The sequence below is a fragment of the Microtus pennsylvanicus genome, chromosome 2, assembly GCF_037038515.1.
Source record: "Microtus pennsylvanicus isolate mMicPen1 chromosome 2, mMicPen1.hap1, whole genome shotgun sequence".
Taxonomy (NCBI): Eukaryota; Metazoa; Chordata; class Mammalia; order Rodentia; family Cricetidae; genus Microtus; species Microtus pennsylvanicus.
The window spans coordinates 20,570,372-20,587,160 of NC_134580.1; the positions used below are offsets into that span (position 1 = coordinate 20,570,372).

A 16,789-nucleotide genomic window follows, 5' to 3' on the forward strand; every position below is an offset into this window, starting at 1 on the left:
TGCTTAATTCTAAATCTTATATAACAACAATATGGATTGACTTGGCAGGGTTGGAGGTGTTCACTAGACCTCCTTGTTCCTTTTCTCAATGTGGCCATATTGAATAAACCTCCTATTATTTTCACTATTACTTGTCTCTTCAGTTTGCCTACTGTGGATGGGTATGATGTGGGATTTCCCTCTGCGTGCTGTGAATATGTTCTATTGCCATTGGTTAATAAAGACACTACTTTGGCCTATGACAGGGCAGAATATAGCTAGGAAGGAAAACTAAACTGAATGCAGGGAGAAGGAAGGCAGAGTCAGGCAGTCACCATGTATCTGCCCTAGAAGCAAGATGTGAGGGAACAAACCACGAGCCTCATGGTAAAATATAAAACAATAGAAACAGGTTAATTTAAGATGTAAGAAGTAACTAGGAATATGCCTGAACTGTTGGCCAAACAGTATTATAATTAATACAGTTTTTGTGTGATTATTTGAGTCTGGGTGACTGGGAAACAAAAGATCAATCTCTGAATACATGTTGTCCAAGCACAGCTTGCTCAGGTTTTTGGAGTCCGTTATGACCATCCTGTTACAGTTTGACCTTTGGAGAAGGAGGCAGTGTCTTTCCCTTTCTCAGAAAGTTTCCTGCTATACAGAAATCTTATAAGATTTCAGAATCCTTGAAACAAATTCATACACTTATCCACTAGAGACTTACTGATGTGGATTCTTTTAGAGTGGTTAGGCTTTTTTTCTGCTCCTGGGGTACTTGAACTTGAGAAACTAAGGTGTCAAGTATCCAGCATTCAACAAAACTACCCCATGGGGCCAGTGGCTTTCAAGTTCATTGTCTCACAGCAAGAAAACACACAAGGAGTGAGCAGAGCTAACAGAGATTTGTTAAAGAAAAGTGAGAAAGGGCTGGAGAGATGGCTCAGAGGTTAAGGGCCTTGTCTGCTCTTCCAGAGGTTCTGAGTTCAACTCCCGGCAACCACATGGTGGCTCACAACCATCTGTGATGAGGTCTTGTGCCCTCTTCTGGCCTGTGGGCATACATACTGACAGAATATTTTATACATAATAAATAAATTTAAAAAATGAGAAAGAGCTCCTGAAAGGAGGGGGTTCACAAAGGGGAACACGACTTCACTTCCTAGTTTAGTGCCTATTTTGAGACATACAGTAGGAGCTGAATTGATTCTGAGGTAATTTCTAATTGAGATGATTCATTCTGTAACACCTCCCCCGCCGCCAGGCCTTCAGCAAACTGACCATGCATCGCTTGTTGCATCAAAGGAGTGGTCACGTGCCATGCTCATCTTCCTCCACTCACTTGTTTTATAGGCTTTTGAATGAGTCACTTTCTGTATGGCCAATCTTGTTCATCATTTGCTGCAGCCTGATATTACCTGCTGAGGGAACCGGCTCCTTTCTGACTTTCAGGCAGTTCAGGAGATGACATCTCCACCCAGGTCCAGCGATCTGACTCAGGTCCTACTCCTCTGACCAGGTCTTAGAGTTCACCTGCTGCTGATTATGATGAGGGGCTCTAGCTCTTTTCTAATCCTGCGGCTCTCTAACTGGGCACCTAGCACTAGCAGAATAAACGTTGTTGTGCATCAAGTAACTTCAGAGTATTTCACAGCAGCATCTCACCCAGCCCTTATAATATTTCCCGATCCCGTGTTTCATATTTGCAGAAATAGAGGCCCTGTGTTGCAAGCTGCCCAGTTGCTGAGCTGAAAAAAAGATAAGACTTGTCTCTCTTCCCTGTTTCACTACTTCTTCCTATGTCTTTCCTGGTACCTTGATCTCGAAGAAGGAATTGCTAAATAACATTTTCGGCTTAGGAATTATTTTTTTTTGTTTGCTTTATTTAATTTTCTAGAACACTTGCTCTGTGTGGGCACAGCTAATTCTGTCTTTGCCCCACTTTCCAAGACTACCTGTAGAGTTGATGGGGGAGTGTGACACCCCTTCCTTTCACAAGTCACCAAAGTGAAAGACCTCAAGGCTGAGTTCACAGCAGGCTCTCTGCCTTCTTGGCCTCTGTTTGCCAGCCCTGTCTCATAGGTAAGCCCAGCTGCTTTCCCTCTCCAGACTGAACTGTAGCAATTTCCCTTGCCCTCTAATCTGAATAACTGAGCCCCATTACCCTTCTCGCACTGTGTAACATTGCATATGAAATTCCTTAGAGCTGTGTTAGAATTCAACGTTTACTGTTGCTATTGAGCCTTACATGCTGCCTGGGTTGCTTTGCACACATTTTAGCTGAGTTAACCTTTGAGAACGATCATCTCATACAAATAACAGCTTTGACATGGTTACTTATTTGCATTTCTGTCTACCTTCTCCTTCACCAGGAAATTCATTCTAAATTTGTACAAAGTCTACGGGAGGGTTTAAAGCCAAAACACTCATTTGGTTATATTTACAAACATTGACTGATATAGCAGTGTTTTTATTTACATCTATATTTGATGTTATTGTTATCAGGCAACCCTTAAATAAAACAAATTTGTTAATTTTTTTCTTCAGGACATTTAACTGATTCTCTTTTCTCCTGAAGAAGTATTTTTAATTCTTCATTATTTTTCACATACTGACGTGAAAATATTTTATTACAGCAGTTTTTTTTCTTGCCAATTTTGCTTAATGAAAACAAGGATAAGTAAATTAAATATTCTAGATTTAATACAGATCTTCTAGGCATATATTTTTGCCTTCCCAGAAATCTTTGATAAATTAATTTTAATAACTGAAAATTAGCTATTCATTTATAATAATTATGCTCTAAGTATTGCCTAACTATAATGAGTCATTAACAGTTTCCCTTTTAACACATTTTCTAAAGTTAAATGATTTATGCATTAGAGTATAATCATATATTAAAAGAAAAATATTTTTCTTTTTAAATAATTAGTATTTTTGAGAATAAAGACAATAAAAATTTTTTCAAAATCCATCCAGATGGAAATAAACCAGATTTTCTATTTTTATTCAAATATTGATTCCGTTTTTACTCTTTTGGCTAATATATAATTTTCTGTTGAAGACTGAAGCATCAGCATTTTTCTTTTAAATCTGATTTCTTGATTTTCTATTATGTTAGACTTTATTTTATTTTAAAATATTTTGAAGATTTATTTACTTTTAATTATTAAATTTTAATTTATGTGTATGGGTTGTTTTGCCTGCATGTGTGTGTGCACCAAGTGTTTGCAGTGGTCACGAAGGCCAGAAGAGGATACTAGATCCTGGGACTGGAGTTACAGGTGGTTGTGAGCTGCTATATAGGCTCTGGGAATAGAACTGGGATCCTCTGGAAGAGAAGCTAGTGCTTTTAACTACTGAGATTCCCAATATGCTTTTGTCATAAGGAATTCCAGATTCCCTTTGTGGGTTCTTGGTCTTGACAGAGAAGATAGAAATTTGGCTTTTTTTTCCTGAATGTTATGTGCCTTTATTGGGGGAAAAAGTGCCTTTAGTGCATCACAAACTTCAGATTCTTTCTTTTACTAGGTTTCCTGACAAAGTAAAAGCATGAATTCTAACTTTGTAACTATAACAAGTATATGTTAAGGGAGATTTTATTATTATTTCAAGACTCGGAAGCTTTAAATGAACGGATACATGGTAGTTTGAAATGCAAATTATGACAGGTAAAATCTCCATTGGCTTCACTCTTTATTCTGGATTTGCATACCTCAACTCTCTCCCTTGAATGTAGTATAATGAAAATCAATAAATAATACTGTATTTCATTTACATATACCTTGGCAATAACTATCACACTATGTGGTCAGAAAGCCAATAATTTCATGTTCTGGTGCCTCACAAGACATATTAGTTTCCTTTCTTCTGCTCTGATAAAATACACATACAGATACATACACATGTACACACACAGACAGAAGCCTTAGAGGAAAAGACATGTATTTTAGTTCACTCTAGGAGGGAAGTCATGTCAGCAAGAACTTCCAGTAGCTCTTCATATCGTGACCCCAATCACGAGCAGAGAGAAATGCATGTGCACTTGCTGTCTGCTCATTCTGTCTGCTCGTTCTCCTCCCTGCTCGTTCTCCTCCCTGCTCGTTCTCCTCCCTGCTCGTTCTCCTCTCTGCTCGTTCTCCTCTCTGCTCGGTCTCCTCTCTATATTTAAAGAATACAGAATGCAAGCCCAGAGAAGAGTGAGGCACATGGTTAGCAAGTTTTCCCAATTCAACTAATGCAAACAAGATAATCGCCCAGAAACATGCCCACAAGCTAACCTGATCTAGACAGTCGCTCACCGAACCTCTTCTCAGGCTATGCTAGACTGTGTCAAACAGACAATCAAAACTTAACATTATACACACATTCAGGAACGGTTTTAGAATTCGAGAAATCAGCAGCACAGGCAATTCAAGAGCCTTGCCAGCTTCCTGGTGGAAGAAGATGGGATGGGGAGGAAGAAGAGAAAAGCTAACCTTTCTGAGAAGTCAGTAAGTGTCAACTCAGCACTGGGGTCCATGGCCTATTGCATGATGGGAGACATCACTATGAAAGAGGGAAGGTTAGACTTGCTGAAAGAACCCACAAAACATGCATAACAGTCTGCTATCAACCGCACACAGGAGGGGACCGTGGAAGTCTAGTACCTATCTCACTATAGTTATTCCTCCCATTTTCTTTCTGTCTTCTTTCTCCCTCCGATTTTTTTTTATCACGTCTCCATGTATGTCTTCTGACTTTAGGCTGTTCTTCTTTATGTAGCAAATCAGAATTTTCCCCTTACTGAAGGCAGATTTTACACTTGTCTAAGTAAAGGAAGTGACTCTTGTCTCCTTCCAAGTGACATTATCAGCCATTAACCAAGACATTTGTCAGGAGTTTACCAGCCATTCCCAAGGCAATTTGTGTCAGAAGACATTAACTTGTCAACTTACTGGGATTCCTATGTCTCAAAGGGAGTCCCCAACACAGGAGGCATCTATTGCTCCATGAGAATCTTACAAGTCATGGATCAGGATCAGGTCAAGTGTAACAAAGTAGCTGAGAGAACTGGGCATGTGTCTCAGATGATTCCTGGAGATGTTGACTTCAGATGTTGTCTTACCACCTTTCTTCCTGTCTAACATTTTATATCACTATTTGTAAATCTTTGAAAACATGTTCTCTTAAGTTGTGACTCCTGTTCTCTGTAACACTCCTGGATACATTGTTTTTCCAAGAATTCAGTAGAAATGGTTGAATTATAGTTAGCAAATGTTACATCTTGGACCACAGTATCTCCACCTTCACCTTCCGCTTACATTGCCATAGTGCTGTGTTTGCAGTGCTTTCGTTAAGATAACCTTCTTCTCTGCAGTGAATAACACACAAACCTCAAGCTGACTCATTACACTGACACATGGACCTGTCTGTTTGCCACTGGTCAGCGAGTTTCTATAATAGCAGGCACCTCTACCTTGCTTTTGATTTTTCATATCTGTTGCTTATGCAGACACAATAAAACATTAGTTAGGTGCTCCACACTACCACAAGGCTATTCCAAAGTGCTGGATGAAATCTAACATCACAACTATATGGTCACTGATTTTTTTTTTTTTTTTTGCAAAACTTACCAAAGCAAGATACTTTACTAGATTGCAACATAATTTTGTAGCTTCATTTATGAAACTTGTTCTTTTTTATTTTAAAGCAGACTCCCAAACATTTAAAGATTTGAATACACCAAAATTATCTTCATCTTTGCTGACAGATATGTCTGCAGATATTCTGCAATAAGATAAAGGGAAACATTGAATGAGTAACTATAAGAACGAAAGGCAAGAGGGTGGGTGATTACATTGAGTCTTGACTAGACTGTGCAGCAAGACCCTGCTTGAATAGACAGACAGACAAACAGACAAAAGCATAATTGTGCTTTTTGTTTTTACAAAACACTGAAAAGTCATCATGTTATGCCATCCTCTAAGCTTCTAAAGCTTTTACGAAGGTTATCTTTATTATATGATCTTAGGGATGGAACCCAGTGCCTCCAGTAAAAATATATTAATTAATCTTTCAATCTATGCCACATCTACATTTAATTCATTAAAATAATCTATTTAAAATGTTGACAATATAGCAGTTTCAGTAGATGACTAGTGTGTTTTGTGTTGAATAAGAAAGAAACCTGCTTACCACTACCAGACTGCCCAGTTCTTATCAGTGTGAGCATTCTGAGAGGGAAGGGACTTTGGGAGTTCTCTCATTGCACTAAGTGTATTAAAATTAGAAAATGAAAAAGAAAGGAGTTAATAACATCATTGTCCCCAAATGTTGGCTATTTCCCCTTCTTTCCTGTTTTCCCCTCCTCTATTCCTCCCGATTCCCCCTTTTCTCCTGTCTCCCCATTATTTTCACTTCCGTTTCTTTTATCTTTTTTCTTTTTTTTTCTTCTAAGTTATTTTCTTGTTTTTTCTCGATGCAGGTGTTTCATAGTACTCAACTGCCACAAAACTTTCCTTTCTTTTGAAAACTGAACCATCTATTCAACCGAAGATGAAAATGTCATTGCTGGTCAGCCATCTCCTGCTAATCTCTATTACATCCTGCCTAGCAGGTAAGAAAAGGCCTTTGCGTATTCTCATAGATTATGTGAATGCAATCAATATGTGTCTTATCATGAAATATTTCATGTGATATCAGAACTCATATCTTCTTTTGACATCTGGGTAAGGTTTAATTAGTAAATAAATTTTACATGCTAAGATTGGCTTTATTTTTATTTATTTTCAATTAAGATTTTATAAGTTTTTGCCTGCTTTCTTTGGTAAAATGCCCGTACACCTGTATACTTTTTCCTTTCTGAAAAGGAAGCACTGAGCATATCACAGAGTGGTAAATTTTAACTTACCACAATTTATGTAGCTTTGGAAGAAACGGGTGTCATTTCTATCACCTGCCTACAATTGAATAAACTTCATTACCTTTAGTAATAGTAGAATGTAGCAAGAAATTAGAAAAACTAACATTTTAAATGTCTTCCTTTGTCTTTAATACAACTTATTCACTTTTCAGTTAGCATTAAGCTAATATAGCTGTGTTTAATAACTGATTTACAGATTTCTAAAAACTAACACACATAACTATAAGCACATAGCTATAATGAGTATCCAGCACAACACGAATCTGACAAATCTTTCCTTTAAAATTTACTAAATTTTAGAAAAATTGCATCCAAATAGGCATAAAAAGAATAGCATAGCTGCTTTGAGCTCTCAGCACAAAGATCCATGTTTCTCTCCTTCAGAGGAAATATGAAAATTCAGAAATATTTCCCACAAGTATGGACAATAAGTTTTACTGGCAGTAGTATGCTCCCTAATAATTATTTTGTTCCCAAACCTCCATCTCAATGACTTTATTCATTGAGTATTTGTGGAGCTGTTATTCATCGGAAGACATATCTGTATGTAGTCATTTCATCCATGAATCAGCCAGTCTCTTTAAGGATGTACCCAAAGACTTTCTATTGCATTGACAATTTACTTAGTTCACTTGTTTGTCTGATACAGGACCTCTTGTAGCCCAGGCTTCCCTGAAACTTACTGGGTGGTTAAAGATGAGCTTGAACTACTTATCCACCTGTATCATCCTTCTGAGTAATAGAATCACAATATGGCCAGCTGTTTATTTTTAAGAAAATAAAATAATGTGGGTTTTTGGGGTTTTTTCGTTTTAGGAAATGGTAGTTTTATTACACAAATTTCAGAATTTGGTGAAAATAATTTCATTAGTGTCAACAGTGGGGAAGATGGAGCCATGGCACCATGCTGTGTCTGCAGCAGCCAGGGCCTTCCCTCAATCTTTAGGACCTAAACTCAAGTAAAAACAAATCTTTGGTTTTTAAGCCAAACGGTAATTTCAAGACCAGCCCTTCTAAAGCAGAACAGAGTATATTAGGAACAAAGGGAAGGGAATTTACAGAATATAACATCACAACTTTGAGCAGCTGTTTAAACTTCTCACAAAACAGTCACAATGGTCTCAATGGCAAACGTATGAACCATGATGGTGGCTCTCAAGTTACATCCCAAGGGTATCCTAGAAAAATAAATTTTCTCCTTTCTCACTTGTTGTTAAGTATGAATAGAGGATGGATCCAAAGATTTTTTGGGTCAGAATATAGTTTGAAAAGAGCAATCCAGGCACAACTAGTTTAGCACAAAAAGGGGTCCTTCTGATACCCCTAGATAGCTGGGTTTACCGTTAGGAAGGGCGAAGGCCTTGAGTAAGTGCTAGTTGTGTTAGAATTCTTGACTCTCAGAGGCAGAGGTGAGGATACTTTTCCCTTCCTTTGCCCCCATCCTGTTACTCCTTTTTCTATCCTGCCTTACTTAATACTTAAGTATTTAATGACCATGGTAAATATACATAGACACAAGAATGATATGCATGCACATATATAATTGCATGTGTGACGTATTTATAATAAATAAAAAGAAATCTTATATAGTTATTGACATCTTATTATAAATGAAATATTTATTAGTCTCCCAAATTCATACTAATCCTATTGATTGCAAACATTAGTACTACTACTATATAATATAAAAATAGGAAAACAATATTTACATAGGTGTAAAGATACATCAGTCCTAGTGGGTTTGAAAAACACCTCAAAGAATTACTTTTATTTGACATAGACATTTTCTTCTTCTTTTTTTTTTTATAGAGTTCACATGGCACAGAAGATATGGTCATGGAGGTAAGATTTAAATAGGTTTTTTTTGTAAAATGATAATTGATTTCTGCTTTAAGTTATGGTAACTCTGTACTTGAAGGAAAATGATTATTGTTATGTCCATTAGAAATCCTATAAGGTATTTTTTCCTTAGACTAGCTGTTTGATTGTTGAAAGATATCACACACACACAAAAACAACCCCACCCCCCTCAAACAAACACTCCCTCCCCCGTCACAAACACACACTAAGGGGTTTGGGCAGATGAGAACTATTCAGTGTGGTCTCCATTTTATCTTACATGCTTTGGAACAAAACAGTGCTGTGAAATTTGAATTGATGTTTAAAGATTGCTTAACTTTTTCTGCAAGCCTCTTGTTTGCTTCAAAAAAGAAAACTCAAGTTAGCTCATTTGGAACCTTAAGATTCAGTGCAGTTAGAAGCCAACAGCTGTTAGAATCTACTGCTTGAGATGTACCGAATGTAACGACCAAGCCTGCTAGTGTAGAGTCTCCTGTGATTACTGGTTCCGCTGAAGTAGAGGCACTCAAAAGAAGACCAGCTTGGATTTGTTCTCCAGCTGGAACTCACCGGCTAAGCTTGCATTTTTACATAAACTAATCAACTTCTGTGAGCTTCTGTTTTTGAAATGTATAAATCAAGGGTTTCATATGGCAAGAAGCACATGAAGAACACAGCAAATACAGCTGATGTCATGACTCATGGGTTATGTGCTCAGTGGCTCCCATCTCACTAACGCTCGTGACCAGATGGAAGGCCAGGAAGAACTCCCGATCATCCAGGATCTAGTGTGACAACCTCCATGACAAATCCAAATGATGCCGTTTAGACTGAGAAGGATTTTCACTTGGTGGCTTAAGAAACAGAAGGACAAGAAGTTATTAGCTCAAATACTATCAAAGCTATTTCTCCTCCCACCTCGTGAGCTGGGAACCACTACATATAGATTTTATAAGGATCACAGGCAGAGCTTCCTAGACTTCACAAACCTTGTCATAAGTAGGAAATATGACAAGGTTAATACTTCTTGAAGTTAATACAATTGAAATATGCTTCTAAGGAATTTTTTGATGACTCAAGGGATGTTTAATGATGGAAGTTGTAGATAAAGAAGCCCGGAGTATTTTAACCTTTAGAAATGGCATAAATTCTAAATAGATAAGATAACTTGATAAAAGTTTTTTAACCCCCCATCCTCGAAAAAACCACTTGTAATTTCTATAGAATATTAACAAGAATTTCATTAGAAAGTATTTTGTTGTCAAATAAGTCTTTGGAAACCTTTCTGCACAGTAAAGCATAATAGTTTATATTTGATTGTGGTTAGGGTTTATAGTACTAAAAAAAAGTAAGTGCAGGCATTTCATTGAACTGACACAATAAAATACCTGGAACTCAGTGACAAAGAACATAAATTTATTTTTCACATCTCTCAGAAATAGAAGCCAACCTCAAGGTGCTGGAGGGGCTGTGGTCCCTTGGACTATGGCCCCCTCTCAGCTGCCTGTAGCCCCACAAGCTCCTTTGGCTGTGAAGGCATAACTTTAGTGTCTGTCTCCAGCTGCTCCCATATGCTCCCAAGCTCAGTAAGCATTCAGCTGAAAATCACTAAGGACCCCCTCATCTGTGTTAAATTTGTGACTCTTCACCCTGCATTCCCCTGCACACCCATTTCCCCTCTCCTTGGTTGTGTTTCAGGACACCTCACTCCCCATACCTCTAAAATTCTTGTGCATTCTGACTTTCAGGTGTCAGATTTTATTCCTATTACATGGAGAGATTCGAAATGATGAGGAGACAGTTCCACGGGCTCCTCCTATAACCCACTCTACTGCTCATGTCTGCACTAGTGTGACCTGATGACATTTGTAGGATTCCACATACCTGCCCTTCTTTTGTGCAGTAGGCCTGTTTCATCTAGTCCATCTACCTTGTAGCCACAGAAAATATCCCTCCTTTCTCCATTGTCAATTTCTCCTTCTTTATGGCTATCACTATCAACATACATACATTCCATATTGTGGGGAAGCTGTGATGACTGCCTTTAATCTTAGCACTTGAGAGGCAGAAGTGAGTGAATCTCTGTGACTTCAAACCCAGCTTAGTCTACAAAGAGAGTTCCAAGATACCCATAGCTACATAGAGATGCACTGAACAAACCATTAATAATAATGATCCTGTCATTTTCAAACTCTGTACTTAATATCACATGTGTTCCCTCTACCTGACAGCAATAAAACAACAAAAAATGCCTTTGCTCATTGCTCTTTTCAATTCCTTGATCTGTCTTCTCCTTTGAATATAGCAAGCTTTAACAGCAGTGATCAACATTGTCTCCATGACACCCATGGTGTTCAAGTAGTTAATGCAGTGAGCCATCCTCCAACTTCCCCTACAGTGCACAGTTGGGCTGTCACATAAAGACAGAACAGGATTCAAAGTGAAGAGGGGCATTTCTTTTTCCATCTGTCTTTCTCTTTTTAAAACAAGAGAATCCTTTCCAGACTCCCCTGAAAGAAACACCATGACCTGAGATAGTCTGGGTTCTCTCCAGGTAGCAGACGATACCTTTCAGGTGCTGAGAATATTCCCAGTCATGTCTAGAAGTTTATGAAATGGCTTGAGGTCCCAAGGAGGCTATAAAGACATGATAGAGGCCAGCAATACTGCTGTTGGGTATATACCCAAAGGATGCTCAATCATTAACACAAGGGCATGTGATCAACTGTGTCCATAGCAGGATTATTTGTAATAGCAAGAACGTAGAAACAACCTAGATGCCCTTCAACCAGATAATGGATAAAGAAATTGTGGTACATTTACACAATGGAGTACTACACAGAGGTAAAAAAAAAAATGATGTCTTGAAATTTATATGCAAATGGATGGATTTAGAAAGAAACATATTTAGTGAGGTGACCCAGACCCAAAAAGAGAGATACAATATGTACTCACTCATAAGTGGCTTCTAGACATAAAAAACAACCTACAGTCCACAACTTCAGAAAACCTAGACAACAAAGAGGACTCTGAAAGAGACATACATGGATCTACAGAGGAAAGAAAGAAAGACAAGATCTGAGTAAATTGGGATTGTGGGGGTAATGGGAGAGGGTAGTAGAGGAGAGGGAGGAAAGGAGGGGAGTAGAGAAAAATTTATAGCTTAATAAAAATAAGGGAAAAACATGACATGATAGAGTCTCTCTGTGACATAAAGCCAAGCAAAGAATTTATTCTCTGTAACCCAATTTGCTAATGTAATCCTCACCATCATTTCAAAAATTGGATTTATGCACACCTGTTGAGGGGAACTCTGAGTATTGCATTGTTGGGGTGGTGAAGTAGTACAGTGTTACTTCTTACCTATTACCCAAAGTGGTAGTGGTACCAGGGTATTTCAAACCAAGCCCTAAACATCTTGAATATCTCAGGGAAGGATGAATACTTTGTAGAAGCTTGTGCTCAGCAAATGTAATTTTTGCCTCATGTAGATAGTTTATTGTATTACAAGGGAGCTTAAATCACTCTTGGCTCCATGGGGAGAGATATTGTAAATATCATAAGAATTCTCATAATAGACTTTTTCAAATTTTGATTCCATTGCTTTGTTTCCTAATAGATTTTTCTTAGACTCATCTGACAACATACTTATGTAAAATTCGGTTTAATAACAGATTGAGATGACATATTTCAAAGTGAAAAAATGGAATTTGTCTCAAGATAGAAAACTCACTAAAAATAACTCTCAAGCTTAAAATGCAATCTTATTTCAATTTCTAGAAATAAAACCAAATACCAAGATTAGAGAGGACTATCTCCACATGGGAAAAGTACAAGGATACTGTTTTAGCTCATGCCACTGGGCTGATTTTTTTTAGTCTATGGACATGAAAAACTCCCTGAAAGAGCAGCGGTAGCATTTGATTGTCTTTCATCTGCAGATTTTATTTCAAATATGTGTGTATGATCTTTTTCTTTTTTTATCAATGTTTTTAATCAAATTTGATAAAGTAATCACTTCTAAGGTAGAGTTATGATGGCTACTTTAGATATAGGGAAATGAAAGGTTTTTTATAAAAATGAGATTGTATTAAGAAAAACAGATCAAAAGAAAATGTGTTAATTAAGTTTTTGGGTTACCTGAGATGTTTCCCCCAACTTTTTCCCTTTCCAATGCATCAAAAAATGTCACCCAGATCTTCTCACTGCTAGAACAGCAAGAGACAGAGGCACTCATTTCAGCAGACTGAGTAGAGCTGCCTAAATGGGTCCTGTGCTGAGTCTCATGCTGTGTTATCCCAGCATGAGATCTTCTTTCTCTGGGGCTGAGCATTTCTGTTGAGTTAGGGGACCATGGAGTCACCATATTGGGTGATGGGTTTGGATTCCTGCTAAGCATGACAATGGTCCTGATTTGCAAAGACTTGCAGCAGTAACTGCTGCTCTTAAAGGCCAGTTCCAATTCCCAATTAACATGTACAGAATCACTGAAAAACTTCACAGGGAATCTAGTTTCTTATCCAGGGTAGAAAATTCTAGAAATGTAAGCAACAAATGTTCATTAAACAGTATAGCCCTATCCTGGAAACAAGAAAATGGAAATATTTTAAATGTGAATTTTTTCCGTTTGAAAATTAATTTAGCTTACTTATTTTATCTCACTAAGGTTTCGTATCTGTCTTTATAGAAGTTAGATGCTGATGGAGGGTTGGAAAATATGCACATATCATTTGTGCGAAATATTCCCATTAAGAAGAGAAAAACGTTTTTATTTTCCATCTTAACTAATTTAAATTTACATTTAATGGCAATAAAATGACAGTGAACAGTATGTTGGCCAAGGCAATTTAGCACCTACTTGTAAACCAAGACACTTCCAATCAACTCTACTGGAAAATCCAAGTCTACGAATTGGGGAAGTCTTGACATATACCTAGAAAAGTCTGGCCAGCAGATAGGAGTTTGCTGTTGCTCCCATCTTTCCTCCTAGCCATCATGGTAATGACCTCAATAATTACAACCTTCTACTCACTGAAGGCCTTTGTGGGAAAGGCTATTCTGCCTTGTTTAATTGTTTTTATTGAGCTATATGTTTTTTTCTCCACTCCCCTTCTTTCCTCACCCCTCCCCTTCTACTCCCTTCTACTCTCTCCCATGATCCCCTTACTCCCAATTTACTCAGGAGCTCTTGTCCTTTTCTACTTCCCATGTAGATTAGATCCTCACTGTTGTCTAGGTTCTCTGGGATTGTGAATTGTAGGCTGGTTTTTCTTTGCTTTATGTCTAAAAGCCACTATGTGTAAGCACATATTATATTTGTCTTTCTGGATCTGCGTTACCTCACTCAATATTGTGTTTTCTAAATCCATTCATTTGCCCACAAATTTCAAGATGCCATTATGATTTTTCTGCTGTGTAGTACTCCATTGTGTAAATATACCACATCTTCTTTATCCATTCTTAGGTGGAGGGGCATTTAGGTTGTTTCCAGGCTCTAGCAATGACAAACAATGCTGCTATGAACATAGTTGAGCACATGTCCTTGTAGTATGATTGTGCACCCTTTGGTTATATACCCAAAAGTGGTATTGTTGGGTCTTGAGGTAGGTTGTTTCCTAATTTTCTGAGATAATCGCCATAGTGATTTCCAAAGCAGCTGTACCCGTTTCCACTCCCACCAGCAATGAAGGGGTGTTCCCTTTTCCCCACAACTTCTCCAGCACAAGTTGTCATCAGTGTTTTTGATCTTCGTGTCAGATGGAATCTCAGAGTTGTTTTGATTTGCGTAGAACATGGAAAAATATGGGAGGGTGTTTATCCTGCTATGTTTCTATTTTTCTTTGGGCCAGTCTTTTCTCTCTTTTGTTTAATTTCTCTCTTTCAGAAGAGAAAATCTTGCTCTCTATCACTATATATTAGATGAGCAAGTTTGTTTTATTTTACAGGAGCTCATAGTTAATGGTTGCAGATTTTTAAATCCTGGAATTTTGAACATTGTTGACACTGTTGAAATGCTGGGGACTCAGGGAGATACATAAAACATGTTTGTCTTTTGAACTGAATGTGAGAATTTAAGAACCAATAGTGGAATTTTATTGCTTACCGTGATGGTTTTGGATCTCATGTTGCAAGGGGCTAGATTAGTGTTTGTTATCTTACTTGTTGATGTAACCAGATATAAAAACACCTGCAACAGTGGTTCTCAGGTGTGGGAGGGACACCTTTGGGAGTCACATAGCAGATATTTGCATTACTATTCATAACAGAAGAAAATGACAGTTATGAAGTAGCAATGATAATTTGATGGTTGGGAGTCACCACAACATGAGGAACTGTGTTCAAAGGTCGAAACATTAGGAAGATTAAGAACCACTGACCTACTGGATATACCTCTTGCTGTGTCTGTGGAGGCAATTCTAAAAATGGTTAACTGAGCATGAAGAACCCACCCTCCCTGATGTGAGTGGTGCTACTCTAAGGGCTAGAGTTTAGAAATAATAATTATATGGAAAATGAAGACAGATGATCACCACCAAAAACAAAAATAAATAAAATAATTCTGCTATTTCTTGTTAGAATGTCACAGTTTGAACACAATATTGATTTTCAAACTAAAAATAAAGAAAACCATGTGAAATTAAAACATGGTGTCATACATAGACTATACATTTTTAGTTTATTCTACCTTGAAATTATTTATTGGTTTATTAACTAAAATATTCACTTGGATTGATGATTGATTTTAAGTATAAATTTGATACAATATGGAATTCCCTGACAGGAAAGTGTTTTGTTGTTGTTTTTATTTTGGTTTTAATTTTTAGGAAGAGAGTTTTAACAAGGAATTGTCTAGATCAGGTGGGGCTGTGGGCATGTCTGTGGGGGAGTGTCTTCATTGCTTTACTTGATGTATGAGAGCTGCCTATTGCCAGAAGGACCATTCCCACAGCTTTGTTCCTGGACTGTATATGTATAGAGAAGGGCGGGGGTGGTAAGCATACGTAAACATGCAAGCATTTATTCCCTTTGTGTGTTGACTGTGGTTGTGACTAGTTGCCTTGAATTCCTTGCAATGATGAACTATAATCTGGAATTGTGAGCTAAATAAGCTTTTTCTTCTAAGCTGCTTATTGTCGAGATAATTTTATAACAGCAACAAAACTAAAGCAGAATTCCTGGAAACCCAGTTGCTGTTGGGTAGACACCACTGACAAAGCAATTAGTTCAATAGAAGATGCTCTCTGTGAAACTTTGGAAAGGACACCAAAATGCAAACATGATCTAATTTAGTCTAAGTATTTATACTCAGGAATGCTTTTTTATTTTACAAAATGTAAACATTTATATAGTCATGATCTTTCACTATCAAGTGTATATTGTCTGTGTTTCTTGATCTGTTTCCCATAAATTTATGAAACAATTCATTGGCAAAAAAAAGAAAGCAAAACAACAACAAAACCTAAAACCTAATTAATCTTATGTCAGAGAAGTCAAGTCACTTCAGTCTGAGTTATAGTCAACCACAATCTAAAATTATTAGATGGAAAATTCAGAAATAAACAGATGTGAAATTTAGAAAAAGAGAAAAGTTTCAACAATATTTTTCTTTGACCTATAAAACTTTAACCATAAATTCCTTAATATTTATATAAGCTGCAGAGTTGCCTTCACATTTTATATATAAAATTACTAATATATCACAAAAGGTTAGGGCCTTACCACTCTTAGGAGATGGCATTTCTTTCAGACAATATCTCAAAGGTCAGTGTTGGAGAAGATGATAGCTACTATACGCTTGAGTTTACCATCTATCAAAAAGCAAGCGCAGAGCCCCACTTGGGCATTTCTCATCAACAAACGAGACTTCTTTTGCTGAAAAGAGGTTTATCCAATCAAGTGGTTAGCCAAAGAGGCAGCATGGGAACCCCCCAAACAACCCAGGCTATTGCCAAAACTATTGATTGTTAGCCACAAATTGACTGAAGACAGAACATACAGAAGTCGTTGAACCCAGAACTGTCAAGCTGGTGCCTATCTAGAGCTATTACCCCAACAGACTACTGTTCA

General features: G+C 37.4%; 1 protein-coding gene across 4 annotated transcripts in view; it reads left to right on the plus strand.

Annotated features, from left to right (window-relative positions):
* Cntn1 (contactin 1) overlaps positions 1–16,789 on the plus strand; it is a 275,291-nt gene that overhangs the window by 147,476 nt on the left and 111,026 nt on the right. For all 4 annotated transcript variants that reach the window (XM_075960412.1, XM_075960410.1, XM_075960411.1 and 1 more), the window contains exons 2-3: positions 6,446–6,577; positions 8,693–8,725. In XM_075960412.1, the coding sequence (XP_075816527.1) occupies positions 6,517–6,577; positions 8,693–8,725 (94 nt within the window). In that variant the 5' untranslated portion in view covers positions 6,446–6,516. The remainder of the gene's footprint in view (positions 1–6,445; positions 6,578–8,692; positions 8,726–16,789) is intronic.